Source organism: Bos indicus, chromosome 11 (genome assembly GCF_029378745.1).
Source record: "Bos indicus isolate NIAB-ARS_2022 breed Sahiwal x Tharparkar chromosome 11, NIAB-ARS_B.indTharparkar_mat_pri_1.0, whole genome shotgun sequence".
NCBI classification, from domain to species: domain Eukaryota; kingdom Metazoa; phylum Chordata; class Mammalia; order Artiodactyla; family Bovidae; genus Bos; species Bos indicus.
In genome coordinates this window covers 199,564-212,568 of record NC_091770.1, presented here as the reverse complement: position 1 = coordinate 212,568, position 13,005 = coordinate 199,564, and the positions used below count along the sequence as shown (strand labels likewise).

The 13,005-nt window shown below is 47.2% G+C and overlaps 1 protein-coding gene across 1 annotated transcript in view; it reads left to right on the top strand.

Annotated features, from left to right (window-relative positions):
* The window catches only part of FBLN7 (fibulin 7), a 57,165-nt gene that overhangs the window by 27,515 nt on the left and 16,645 nt on the right, over nucleotides 1-13,005 (top strand). Inside the window, exon 3 of the mRNA XM_019969602.2 lies at nucleotides 2,502-2,672. Within this exon, the coding sequence (XP_019825161.2) occupies nucleotides 2,502-2,672 (171 nt within the window). The remainder of the gene's footprint in view (nucleotides 1-2,501; nucleotides 2,673-13,005) is intronic.

Genomic DNA, 13,005 nt, shown 5'->3' with positions numbered 1-13,005 from the left:
TCTGCTCACAAGATCATTACCGTGGGTGCTCACTTGGAAGTTCACTAACAGAAGGTCATGTGTCAATTGTCAAACGTTCCCCAGAACCCAAAGGGCACTGAGAGTCCTCAGGGAGTGAACCGGCTCCCACTCTTCTCCCAGGACACGGGGGTGGGGATGTGGGGCAGAGATGCAAGTGGCTGCTCCCCGCCCCTGGAGCGATGTGTGGGCAGATGCTGTCCTCCTAGTAGATGCTGAGCCGTTCTCCATCACAAACTACAGCCTACACAGCTGAAGCAACAGCTTTGTTTCATCTGTCTAAAACCCTGAAAGTATTTTTACAAATGACATTTGGATCTTACCTTAAAAACGAGTTAGAAGTGACTCTGAATTTCCAGCTCAAACAAATCCAAACTCCAGCTGTCCTAACTTGGGGCAGCCTTCCTTTAGACCAGCGTGGACCACGAGTGGGGCTTGGCTGCAGGTTGGGGAGGAACAGGGACCGCCTCCCCTCTCCAGCCCCATTGCACACCAAGAGAAAGTTACGCGGCCTTTTGTCTCCTCTGGGATGCCACGTGACACTGCTGTCTCTCACTCCCTACTGCCTCTGTCTTCATGCCCAGTGCTGTCCAGCTTGTTCATCCCACTGCAGTCGTGGTGGTCTCCCGGACATTCCTCAGACTTGCCAGGCACGTGCCTACCTCACGGCCTTTGCACCGACTTGATCCCTCTATCCTCCTTGGATACCTGCATGGTCATGCCTTTAGCTTCTTCAGCTCTTTGTCCCAAGGAGCCCTCCCCTGACCACTATACCCAAAATACACCCCTTCCCTGGCTTCCCCTGTGCCATTCCCTACTTTATTTTCTGCATGGCACTTGTCACCTCTTGTCACACTCTGCCATTTGCTTGTGGATCTTGCTTGTCGAGTGTCTTCCCTGATGGAAGGAGGCTTCCCGAGAGCTGAGTTTCATCTGTTTGTTCACTAATTGTCTCAAACTCCTAACAGGGTGCCTGGCAGACAGTAAGAATACAATAAACAATTTTTCATTCATTCATTTGGTCAAGAATTATTTACCAGGTTTTCACTACAGGCTGGTGATGGGGATACAGATGGGACAGGAGGTCAGGTGAGGTCTCTGCCCCCCTGGAACTTCTGAGGGGTAGACTGACATCAAATGTACAAACAAACACGTCGATAAGAAATGCCAACAGTTACAAACATTATAAGAAAGCCAAATGAGGTCATGGGCAGGGGAGGAATCTTGGTGGAATGTGATGGTCAGAGAACACCCTGGAAGGTGTTGGGCATTCAAGTCAAGACCTAGATAGTGAGAAGCCGCCAGAAATGGGCAGTCCTGGGGGAGAGAACATTCTAGGCAGGGAAAAGGGCAAAAACCAGGGCCTGGAGATGGGGCTGTAAATGGCCTGTCTGGGAGAACCAAGGAGACCCTGGGGAGCTGGGGCTCTGAGAGGGCAGAACGAGCCAGTGGGCCCTGCAGGGGTCCCAGCTCCCACCCTCCCACACTGCCAGGCCCTGCACACGAGAGTGTGTCTGAGCCACCATCTCCTCATCTGTCACCAAGCAGGCATGCATTACCTGTGCCCGAGAGTGCTCTGAGTATTCAGTGACATGTAGTATTTTGAATGTGCAGTCCAAGGACTTCCCTGCCAGTCCAGTGGCTAGGCCTCCGAGCTGTCACTGCCAAGGGCTTGAGTTAGATCATTTATCGGGGAACTAAGACCCTGCAAGCTTTGTGGTACAGCCAAAAACTGTAATAAAAAATAAGAAGTGGAGCCCAGTGCACAGCTTGCAGCAGGCGCTCAGCCTGAGGGTGCTGAGGGTGAGAAGCTTTGTGATCCAGTTTGTTGTTGTTTAGTCACTAAGTCGTGTCTGATTCTTTTGTGACCCCATGTCTGTAGCCCTCCAGGCTCCTCTGTCTGTGGGATTTCCCAGGCAAGAATACTAGAGTGTGTTGCCAATTCCTTCTTCAGGGGATCTTCCCAACCCAGGATCAAATCCGAATCTCCTGCGTTGGCAGGCAGATTCTTTCTGCTGAACCACTGGGGAAGCCCACTGTAATCCAGTTGTTGCTCTTCAGTCGCTCAGTCTTTTCCGGCTTTTTGTGACCCCATGGACTGCAGCATGCCAGGCTTCCCTGTCCTTCACTATCTGCCGAAGGTTGCTCAAATTCATGTCCATTGAGTCAGTGATGCCATCCAGCCATCTCATCCTCTGTTGCCCCCTTGTCCTCTTGCCCTCAATCTTCCCCAGCATCAGGGCCTTTTACAGTGAGTCGGCTCAAATGGCCAAAGACCTGGAGCTTCAGCTTCAGCATCATGAGTATTCAGGGTTGATTTCCTTTGGGACTGACTGGTTTGATCTCCTTGCTGTCCAAGGGGCTCTCAAGAGTCTTTTCTAGCACCATAGTTCCAAAGCATCAGTTCTGCACTCAGCCTTCCGTATGGATTGTAATCCAGAATGATGTCTAAATGCTTGTGGGCCTTCCTTTCTTCCTTACAGTTTCCTGCCCCGCTCTGAATGCCCCTCTGGATGGCAGAAAGTTTGGAAGCAAGTACTTAGTGGATCACGAAGTCCATTTTACTTGCAATCCCGGCTTCCGGCTGGTTGGGCCCAGCAGTGTGGTGTGTCTTCCCAACGGCACCTGGACGGGGGAGCAGCCCCGCTGTAAAGGTACGGTCCCTCCTTCCCAGGGGCCTGCTGGATGGGAGGGGTCATTCCAGGGGACACTTTCTCCCTGATTTTTCAACGCAGAGCCCAGCCAGCCTGTCTGATGACTCACTCCATGCCTGACCTGGGCTGGCCTCTATCTCCAGAATCCCTTGCCAGACCCTCTCAACTATTTAGTCATGTTTTACCTATAGGGAAATGGATGCATAGAGAGGTGAAGGAATTTGCCCAAGGTCACACAGCTAAAGAACAGGCTGAACTGATTGACATATGCACTCTTATCCCAGAGCTGGGGCAAGAAGCCTTCTGTGGGTTGGGAGGGGCCGGGGAGATACTGGGAGAGATGTTCCTGACCTGGACTGCCTTGCTCTGGGGCTGCAGTTGATGGCAAGGTTCCGGGTGATCTATAATGCTGAGGAAATTTCTCAGGTGTCCCTCATGACTGCGCTGGGGCTTGGTGTAGACAGGCTGCAGGGGAAACCATTCAGCTGAGAAGGCGGCATGAAAAGGCTTCTTTTTTCTCTGTGCTAACCTTGAAAACAGTACTTTTTTTTTTTAATTGGAGGATAATTGCTTTACAATATTGTGTTGGCTTCTTCCATACAACAACATGAATCAGCCACAAGTACGCATATGTCCCTCCCCTCCTGAACCTCCCGCTCCCCCTCATGGCTTCCCACCCCCGCTCATGGCTTCCCACCCCTCACGGTTGTCACAGAGCCCCAGGCTGAGCTCCTGTGCTGCACAGCAGCTCCCCACCGGCTCTCTGTTTGACATGTAGTGTATATGTGTCAGTGCTCCTCTCTCAGTGCATCCCACCCTCTCCTTCCCCCACTGTGTCCAAAGTCTGTTCTGTAAATCTTCATTTTTACTCCTGTCCTGCAAATAGGTTCATCAGTACCAATTTTCTAGATTCATATATATGCTTTAATATATGAATTGTGTTTTTCTCTGACTTACTTCACTCTGTATAACAAGCCATCCATCTCATTGGAACTGACTCAAATGCATTCCTTTTAGTGGCTGAGTAACATTCCACTGTGTATATGCACCGCACCTTCTTTATCCATTCGTCCGCTGATGGACATCGAGGCTGCTTCCATGTCCTAGGTATTGTAAATAGCGCTCCTGTGAACATTGGGGTACATGTGTCTTTTTCAGTTATGGCTTTCTCAGCCTATATGTCCAGTAGCAGGGTTGCTGGGTCATAATGTAGTTTTATTCCTAGTTTTTGAAAATAATTTCCATACTGTTCTCCTAGTGGCTGTATCAATTTACATTCTCACCACCAGTGCAAGAGGGTGCCCTTTTCTTCACACCCTCTCCAGCATTTATTGCTTGTAGATTTTTTGATGATGGCCTTTCTGAAGGTGTGAGGTGATACTTCATTGCAGTTTTGATTTGAATTTCTCTAATAATGAATAATGATGTTTAGCATCTTTTCATGGAAAACAGTACTTTTTTGAGGTAGAGGAAAATCAGCCATGGCACACATAATTTGTTGGCTTTTCAAAAGTATATGGTCAAGGACTTCCCTGGCCATCCAGTGATTGAGACTCCATGATTGCACCGCAGAGGGCATAGGTTTGATCCCGGGATGAGGAACTAAGATCCTACATGTCAACTGGCATGTCAAAGAAAAAAAGTATATGGTCAAAATATCATGGATACCAGTCATTTTCAGAACAAGATTCATGGGACTTCTGCTGGGGCAGAATGTCCATGATTTGCCCAAGCTTTGAAGGGGAAAATGCAAATGTTACATAAATATCAGTAAGTTTATTGTGAGGAGTAGCTTGGAGAGGACTTCTAGTGCATGAATAACTTGAAAATATAAAGGAACATCAGGAAAACAGGCCATCTCTAAAGACAAAAGCGATTGGATATGACAGGCCCTGGGCAACTGGAACCACATTCATGGACCTAGACTTTCATTTCCCATCTCCTGGAAAGAACCATGGTTCGAAGGTTGATGATAGGTACCAGCTCTCAAAGTTATCTGGGAACCACCCAGGAAATCAAGCCATGTGACCTGCACACACTGAAAATGCCAATATCTGGACTTAGCCTTGACCTTGAAAGCTCTCCATCCAGGACCTTATGTGTACTAAACTGTGGCAGCAGATGTGAGACTACAGCAGCATTTCATTGTCATTGCTTTCGGTGTCTGTACTTCTAACTTCTAATTCTCCAAGCCAGGCTTCAGCAATACATGAACCGTGAAATTTCAGATGTTCAAGCTGGTTTTAGAAAAGGCAGAGGAACCAGAGATCAAATTGCCAACATCTGCTGGATCATCGAAAAAGAAAGAGAGTTCCAGAAAAACATCTGTTTCTGCTTTATTGACTATGCCAAAGCCTTTGACTGTGTGGTTCACAATAAACTGTGGAAAATTCTGAAGGAGATGGAAATACCAGACCACCTGACCTGCCTTTTTAGAAACCTGTATGCAGGTCAGGAAGCAACAGTTAGAACTGGACTTGGAACAACAGACTGGTTCCAAATCAGAAAAGGAGTACGTCAAGGCTGTATATTGTCACCCTGCTTATTTAACTTCTATGCAGAGTACATCCTGAGAAATGCTGGGCTGGAGGAAGCACAAGCTGGAATCAAGATTGCCGGGAGAAATATCAATAACCTCAGATATGCAGATGACATCACCCTTATGGCAGAAAGTGAAGAAGAACTAAACTCTTTTTTAAATTTTTTTATGTTTTTTTAAGAACTAAACTCTTGATGAAAGTGAAAGAGGAGAGTGAAAAAGTTGGCTTAAAATTCAACATTCAGAAAACTAAGATCATGGCATCCAGTCCCATCACTGGACTGGATGAGGAAACAGTGGAAACAGTGGCTGACTTTATCTTTTTGGGCTCCAAAATCACTGCAGATGGTGATTGCTGCCATGAAATTAAAAGACGCGTACTCCTTGGAAGGCAAGTAGATAGCATATTAAAAAGTAGAGACATTACTTTGCCAACAAAGGTCCATCTAGTCAAGGCTATGGTTTTTCCAGTAGTCATGTGTGGTTGTGAGAGTTGGACTATAAAGAAAGCTGAGCGCTGAAGAATTGATGCTTTTGGACTGTGGTGTTGGAGAAGACTCTTGAGAGTCCCTTGGACTGCAAGGAGATCCAATCAGTCCATCCTAAAGGAGATCAGTCCTGGATGTTCATTGGAAGGACTGATGTTGAAGCTGAAACTCCAGTACTTTGGCCACCTGATGTGAAGAGCTGACTTATTAGAAAAGACTCTGATGCTGGGAAAGATTGAAGGCAGGAGGAGAAGGGGACGACGGAGGGTAGATGGTTGGATGGCATCACCAACTCGATGGACATGAGTTTGGGTGGACTCTGGGAGTTGGTGATAGACAGGGAGGCCTGGTGTGCTGTGGTTCATGGGGTTGCAAAGAGTCGGACACGACTGAACAACTGAACTGAACTTCTAACTTAGGGCTTCCCTGCTGGCTCAGCTGGTAAAGAATCTGCCTGCAATGCAGGAGACCTGGGTTTGATCCCTGGGTTGGGAAGATCCCCTGGAGAAGGGAATAGCTACCCACTCCAGTATTCTGGCCTAGAGAATTCTTTGGACTGTATAGTCCATGGGGTCACAAAGAGTCAGACTAGCATTGAGTTACAGACCTCAGTTGGTTTCTTTCTCTGAGCACTGCGTGTCTCTGATGGTCATTCCATCTTCCATGAGGTGTGTGGGCATCTCACCTCTTGGTTCCTTTGTCGTGGACACCTGGGTGACCTCCCCTCCCCATCACCACCAACAGTGCTGATGAAGTCTTCTTTTCCACACGTCTTTGTCTCTGGGCCGTGTATCTGGGCTGGAGTTGGGGGGCAGTTGGTTGTATGCTCACTTCCTTTGGACCAAGTGCTGTCGTCTTGTTCTTCACAAGAACAAGACCAGCTCCTGTTCTCCCAGTAATGCTGTGGACAGAAGCACATTTTACCCTTGTGCGAATTTTTCTTTCTTGCTCAGGTCTTATCCATATTTGGCCCTCAGTTGTGATACACATTTACAGTGAGCATCATCTGGTTTGAATGTAAAGATGGGTTCATAAGAGAAGAGAGCTGAAAAAATGCATATTTAGGCAGATAAATAAGAAACACTGGAGGCTCAGGAACGTAGTCATAAGTAGCTTGAGCAAAGGAGTCCATTGTTGCTTGACAAAGTTGGGACCCATAGGAGCCCAATGTCATAGCATAAATATGTGTCATGTGTTATGCATATATATTAATGTATATATGCATTAATACATGAAATTTGTTTTCTGATTTACTTCAATCTGTATAACAGGCTCTAGATTCATCCACCTCACTAGAACTGACTCAAATTATTTTTTATGCCTGAGTAATATCCATTTGTCGATGGGCATCTAGGTTGCTTCTATGGCCTGGCTGTTGTAAATAGTGCCTTCTCAGAGGATCCTGGGTATGTGTGCCAGCTGCCCTCCTGAGCTTACACCTATTAATTATATAATAGCACCTCACCTCCCTGCAGCAGGACCAACCGTCTTAGTGGAAAATGGAGTCTTACTGTATCATGGCCTGTGTGCTGTGGATCCCAAACTTTCAGGTGCTCCAGGATCACCCAGAAAGCTTATAAAACATAAGTTCTGATGCCCCAACAAGTTTACCAAGTTGGGTGAGATCGTTGGATAGGCCTTGGGAAATCTGCATTTTTCATATGATTGTGATGTTAACTGAATTTTAGGAAACACTAAAATGCTGGTTTTTGCCACTGCCAGAAGGGGGAAGGATATTGAACATTTTGAGGCACTGATGCAATTGAACCCTCGCCAATCAGGACTGCAAGCTGTAAGCCAGCAGTAGGGTATGACCAGGTGGGACATACTAGTCATGCTAACCTCCACCTGCACTGATGTTTTGGGAAGGCTGAGCCAGCCCTGACAAACATCAGGGCACCCAGTCCCACCAAGAAGGCCCCTCTCCTGAGATGTGGAGCTCATCATCCTTGGAGGACCACTGCCCAGCATGGCCAGCAAGTCTACTGGCCTTTCCCATTGTCCAACACGGTGCTTCTCATTCTCCACCTTGAACGTCCCAGCTCATTCCAGACTCGCCGTGTGTTCTTGGTCTCTCCTGTCCTCCCAGCCTCCTCCCCAACCATCAGTCCTTCTTCCCTGACCTCCATGCCTGAGGACGGCTTGCAGCAGCCCATCCTGGACTTCTATAAGGGCTACATTTATTATCTAAAAGCCTGAGAAGAACTGGCTCAGGGAATGAGGTGGAAGCTAGTCCATGCTGAGATTTTAGAGGGATGTTTTTCATCTTAGGTGCTTCCCTGGTGGTTTAGATGGTAAAGAGTCCACCTGCAATGGAGGAGACCTGGGTTCAATCCCTGGGTCAAGAAGATCCCTTGGAGAAAGGAATGGCTACCCACTTCAGTATTCTTGCCTGGAGAATTCCACAGACAGAGGAGCCTGGTGGGCTACAATCCATGGGGTCACAACAAGTCGGACACAACTGAGCAACTAACACTTTCACCTTATGGTTTAAGTGTAAACTGGACACGGAGTCCAGTCCAGTCCTTGGGTGGTGATGGAACAGAAACACTGGTGTCACAACCAAGGTGCCCCATCAGCTGCTGGACGGGACCCTTTCCCAAGAGAGTGGATGGTGCCTGATCAACACTTCTGTTCTCAGCAGGAGTTTGTCTAAAGGATGCTATTTCCAGTAAAAGCCTCAAAAGGGTGCCACTCAAACCTGTCAAAAAGGAGAAACAGTGCTTCTACCTGCTGTTTGGTGGGACAGCGTTGATGGGGGGACAGGACACGGGCTGGAGTTCAACAACCCAACGGCCCCTTCTCCCCACCTCAGAGTGGCCCTAGAATCCCACGAGTGGCCACTGCTCATACACTTCATTTACCTTCCCAGGAGTCTTGTAGTCACTCTGTGTGTGACCACAGTGGGGAGATCCTCTTCTTGTTTACAGGGAACTCAAGATGCCAAACTGTGTCGCTGAAAAATTTGGGAGTGCTTTAATAATTGCCCCGCCTCCCATCCAGTCAACCGCTTGAAGGAAGGTGATGAACCCAACTTGGCATGAGAGCAGATGACACATAATTACACATTAAAAATGCAGAGGTAGGCTCCGGAACTCCAGAATGGAAAGCAGCCATTTAGCTTCCTGGATTAGTTCCCTGTTTCCCTTCTTAGTCAGAAGAGCATATTTTTAAGATTTGAAGCTTCCTGAACTGAGGAAATCACAACCACAGACCTTGTCCCTTGGACAACATGGGTAACCAAAAAACAGCACGAGAGGAATAAACACCCTTGTCCACCATGGTGGGGAAAAGAAGTTTACTTTTTTCACCCCCATCCTCCTCTTTTTAAACTCTTCATTCATTCAACCAGTTTTCACTGGGTACCGGCTGTGCACCAAGCATCATGTTAGGGATTCAATGCCGAATCTAACAGATGCTGCCCGACTTGGAGTGTGAGTAGGGCTCACACTCCAAGATGGAGGCAAGACAGGTCACTGAGCACAAAAGTAAGCAAATCAGCATTTGTGGTCAGTGCTTTGAAAGGACTGACATCAGCCCTGAATATTCACTGGAGGGACTGATGCTGAAGCCGAAGCTCCTATACCACCTGATGCAGAGAGCCGACTCATTGGAAAAGACCCTGATGCTGGGAAAGACTGAAGGCAGGAGCAGAAGGGGATGACAGAGGATGAGATGGTTGGATGGCATCACCGACTCAATGGACATGGGTTTGGGTGGACTCCGGGAGTCAGTGATGAACAGGGAGGCCTGGCGTGCTGCAGGTCATGGGGTTACAAAGAGCCAAAGAGACACAACTTCGCGACAACAACAAGGGACTGGGAATAAAACCTCCCATGGGGTGAGGACAGTTGAGGGCCTCTCTGAGGCAGTGACAGTGATGCTGGGATTGAAAGGATGAGCAGGATCCAACCAGGTGAAGATGGTTATTAGTGGGTGGCATGGGAAGGATGCCCTCCTAGAAAGAGGGAGGAACATGTGCAAAGGCTTAGGAAAGGAAGAATTTGGCATGTTTGAGGAAATGACAAGGTAAAACATAGAACCTTGTTGCTGGAGCAGCGTGTGAGCTGAGAAGGAGTGAAGTTGGGTAGAGAGATTCCTGAGCCAGCTCTTATAGTCCTGAGGACCGGGTGGGTGGTGGAGGTTGTAGTTCTGAGAAAATAAGCCAGGTTTCAGAAGAGGGCTGTACTAATTTGATGGGCACACTGTTGCTGTGTAGATGTGAACTGGAGATGACTGGAAGAGATGGACGCTGGGAAACCACTTAGGTGGCTCTTAGCAGGTCCAGGGGCCAGACTGAACAGGGGACAGGGAAGATTGAAAGTGAACAGGGAGACAGCATCATGGAACTTATCCCACTAGGGATGTGAGCAGGAAAAGAGGGCAAGGTTCCCAGACTCCATCTTGGGTGACAGGCTGCATGGTGCCATGGACAGAGACCATGAAGACCCAGTGACAGATGTAGGTTTATTTTTGGTTGTTTTTGTTTTTATTTCATTATAGTTGATTTATGTTAGTTTCAGATGTACAGCTTCAGATTCTTTTCCATTGTAGGTTATTACAAGATACTGAATAGAGTTCCCTGTGCTACACAGTAAATTTTTGTTGTTTATTTTATATATATATATATATATATATATATATATATATATAGTAGTTGTTGTTCTTGTTTAGTCTCTAGAGTCGTGCCCGACTCTTTGTGACCTCATGGACTCTGTAGCCTGCCAGGCTCCTCTGTCCATGGGATTTCCCAGACAAGAATTCTGGAGTGGGTTGCCATTTCCTTCTCCAGGGGATCTTCTTGACCCAGGGGTTGAACCTGCGTCTCCTGCGTTGGCAGGTGGTTCTTTATCACTGAGCCACTGGGGACGCCCGTATTTAGTAGTATGTATCTGCTAATTCCAAACTCATTCACCACCCGCACACCTCTCCCCTTTGTAACCACAATTTTGTTTTCGACGTCTGAGTCAGTTTCTGTTTTGTAGGTGAGTTGACTTGTATTATTAATACTTAGTTAGATTCCACATTTAAGGGTTATCATGTAATATTTGTCTTTGTATGACTGACTTCACTCAGTATGATCATCTCTAGGTGCATCCATGTTGCTGCAAATGGCATTATTTCATTCTTTTTCCTGTTGGTGGGGATGTAAATGGTGGGGATTTTTTTTTTTAAACCTGTATGTAGGTCGTTGATCAGAATACCATTTTGGTTACATTAATGTGTCTGTGTGATGTTGCAGTGGAGATCCATTCATTCAACCCACAGGGACCATCACACCCAGCACCGTGCCCTGGTTACCAGTCCCAGGGAGGCTTTAAGCACTCTGCCCACTGCATCTTAATACTGGAGTCACCCAGGAAGATACAAGGCGGTCGGGCCCTGGATGAAGCCGCACTGTCCTCATGCTTCTGGACAGTGCAAGATCAGTTCCAGCCAAGGGCGTCCATCCCCCAGGGTGGGCAGGCCTCTCAGCAGCGACTGCCCAGGGCAGCTTGCTCGTGTGCAATGGAAGGATTCCCCACTTCACCAAGGAATCTGAAACACTGGAGCTTCAGGTGAGCCTGAGAGCCATCAGCATACGACCTCAGCAGAACTGAACAGCACTTGTGGAGCAGGAAGAAGGGAAACATACGGCCACATGAGGTGGTAAACCCAGCACAGGCCCTAGGAATGCTTCATCTCAGGTTGAGGGCAGGCGCCAGGCCCAATGGGGGGCCAGAGACTGCCTTTCTCAATAGAGCCAAGTGAACAATTGGATGTAAAGTTTAGAGTCAAGGGCAAAGGAGGGTCGCACAGATGCAGTTCAGAGTAATTATATTAGCGTGATGATGGTGCTTAAATGGGCTCCCCTGGTGGCTCAGTGGTTAAGAATCCGCGGGCAAACGCAGGAGATGTGGGTTGGATCCCTGGTCCAGGAAGATCCACTGGAGAAGGAAATGGCAACCAGCCCCCATATTCTTGCCTGGGAAATCCCATCGACTGGGAGCCTGGTGGATTACAGTCCTGAGGGGTCACACAACAATCAGACATGACTTAGCCATTGAGCACTGCCGCGTGGTGCTTAAATCCAGGACAGTGATCACAGCACCCAGAGGAGAGGGCAGAGAGAGAAAAGACGTAGCTCAGAATCAGACAAAGGAGGGTGGAGGAGGCAGGCAGAGCCTGCAGAGGCAGACCACAGGGAGACTGCAGAAATCGCGGTGTTGCACCAGATTTGGTATCTGGAAGGTTATCTTGAAGTCAGAATAGAGCAAAGCTTTGGTTGTCTTACTTTTGGATCATGAGGCTTTCCTCAGAGACCTTTAAACAACATCTGAAAGAGCTGCCTTTGATAGAGTAGCCCCTTGATATTTGGTTACTGTGAAACCAACTGGCTGGCTGATTTATCAAATGTTTGAATGATTGAATGAATGAATGGGGGATTATATTTTAAAACAATTTCCTTCTGACTTTTATCTGAATAGAATATATATATATATACACACACACACACTCAAATCTGGAAAACTCAGCAGTGGCCACAGGACTGGAAAAGGTCAGTTTTCATTCCAATCCCTAAGAAAGGCAAAGAATGCTCAAACTACCACACAATTGCACTCATCTCACATGCTAATAAAGTAATGCTCAAAATTCTCCAAGCCAGGCTTCAGCAATATGTGAACCGTGAACTTCCAGATGTTCAAGCTGGTTTTAGAAAAGGCAGAGGAACCAGAGATCAAGTTGCCAACATCTTCTGGATCATCAAAAAAGCAAGAGAGTTCCAGAAAAACATCTATTTCTGCTTTATTGACTATGCCAAAGCCTTTGACTGTGGATCATCGAAAAAGCAAGAGAGTTCCAGAAAAAACATCTGTTTCTGCTTTATTGACTATGCCAAAGCCTTTGACTGTGTGGATCACAATAAACTGTGGAAAATTCTGAAGGAGATGGAAATACCAGACCACCTGACCTGCCTCTTTAGAAACCTGTATGCAGATCAGCAAGCAATAGTTAGAACTGGACTTGGAACAACAGACTGGTTCCAAATCAGAAAAGGAGTATGTCAAGGCTGTATATTGTCACCCTGCTTATTTAACTTCTATGGAGTACATCCTGAGAAACGCTGGGCTGGAGGAAGCACAAGCTGAAATAAAGATTGCCGGAAGAAATATCAATAACTTCAGATATGCAGATGACACCACCACAGATGGCAGAAAGTGAGGAAGAACTAAAGAGCCTCTTGATGAAAGTGAAAGAGGAGAGTGAAAAAGTTGGCTTAAAGCTCAATATTCAGAAAACTAAGATCATGGCATCCAGTCCCATC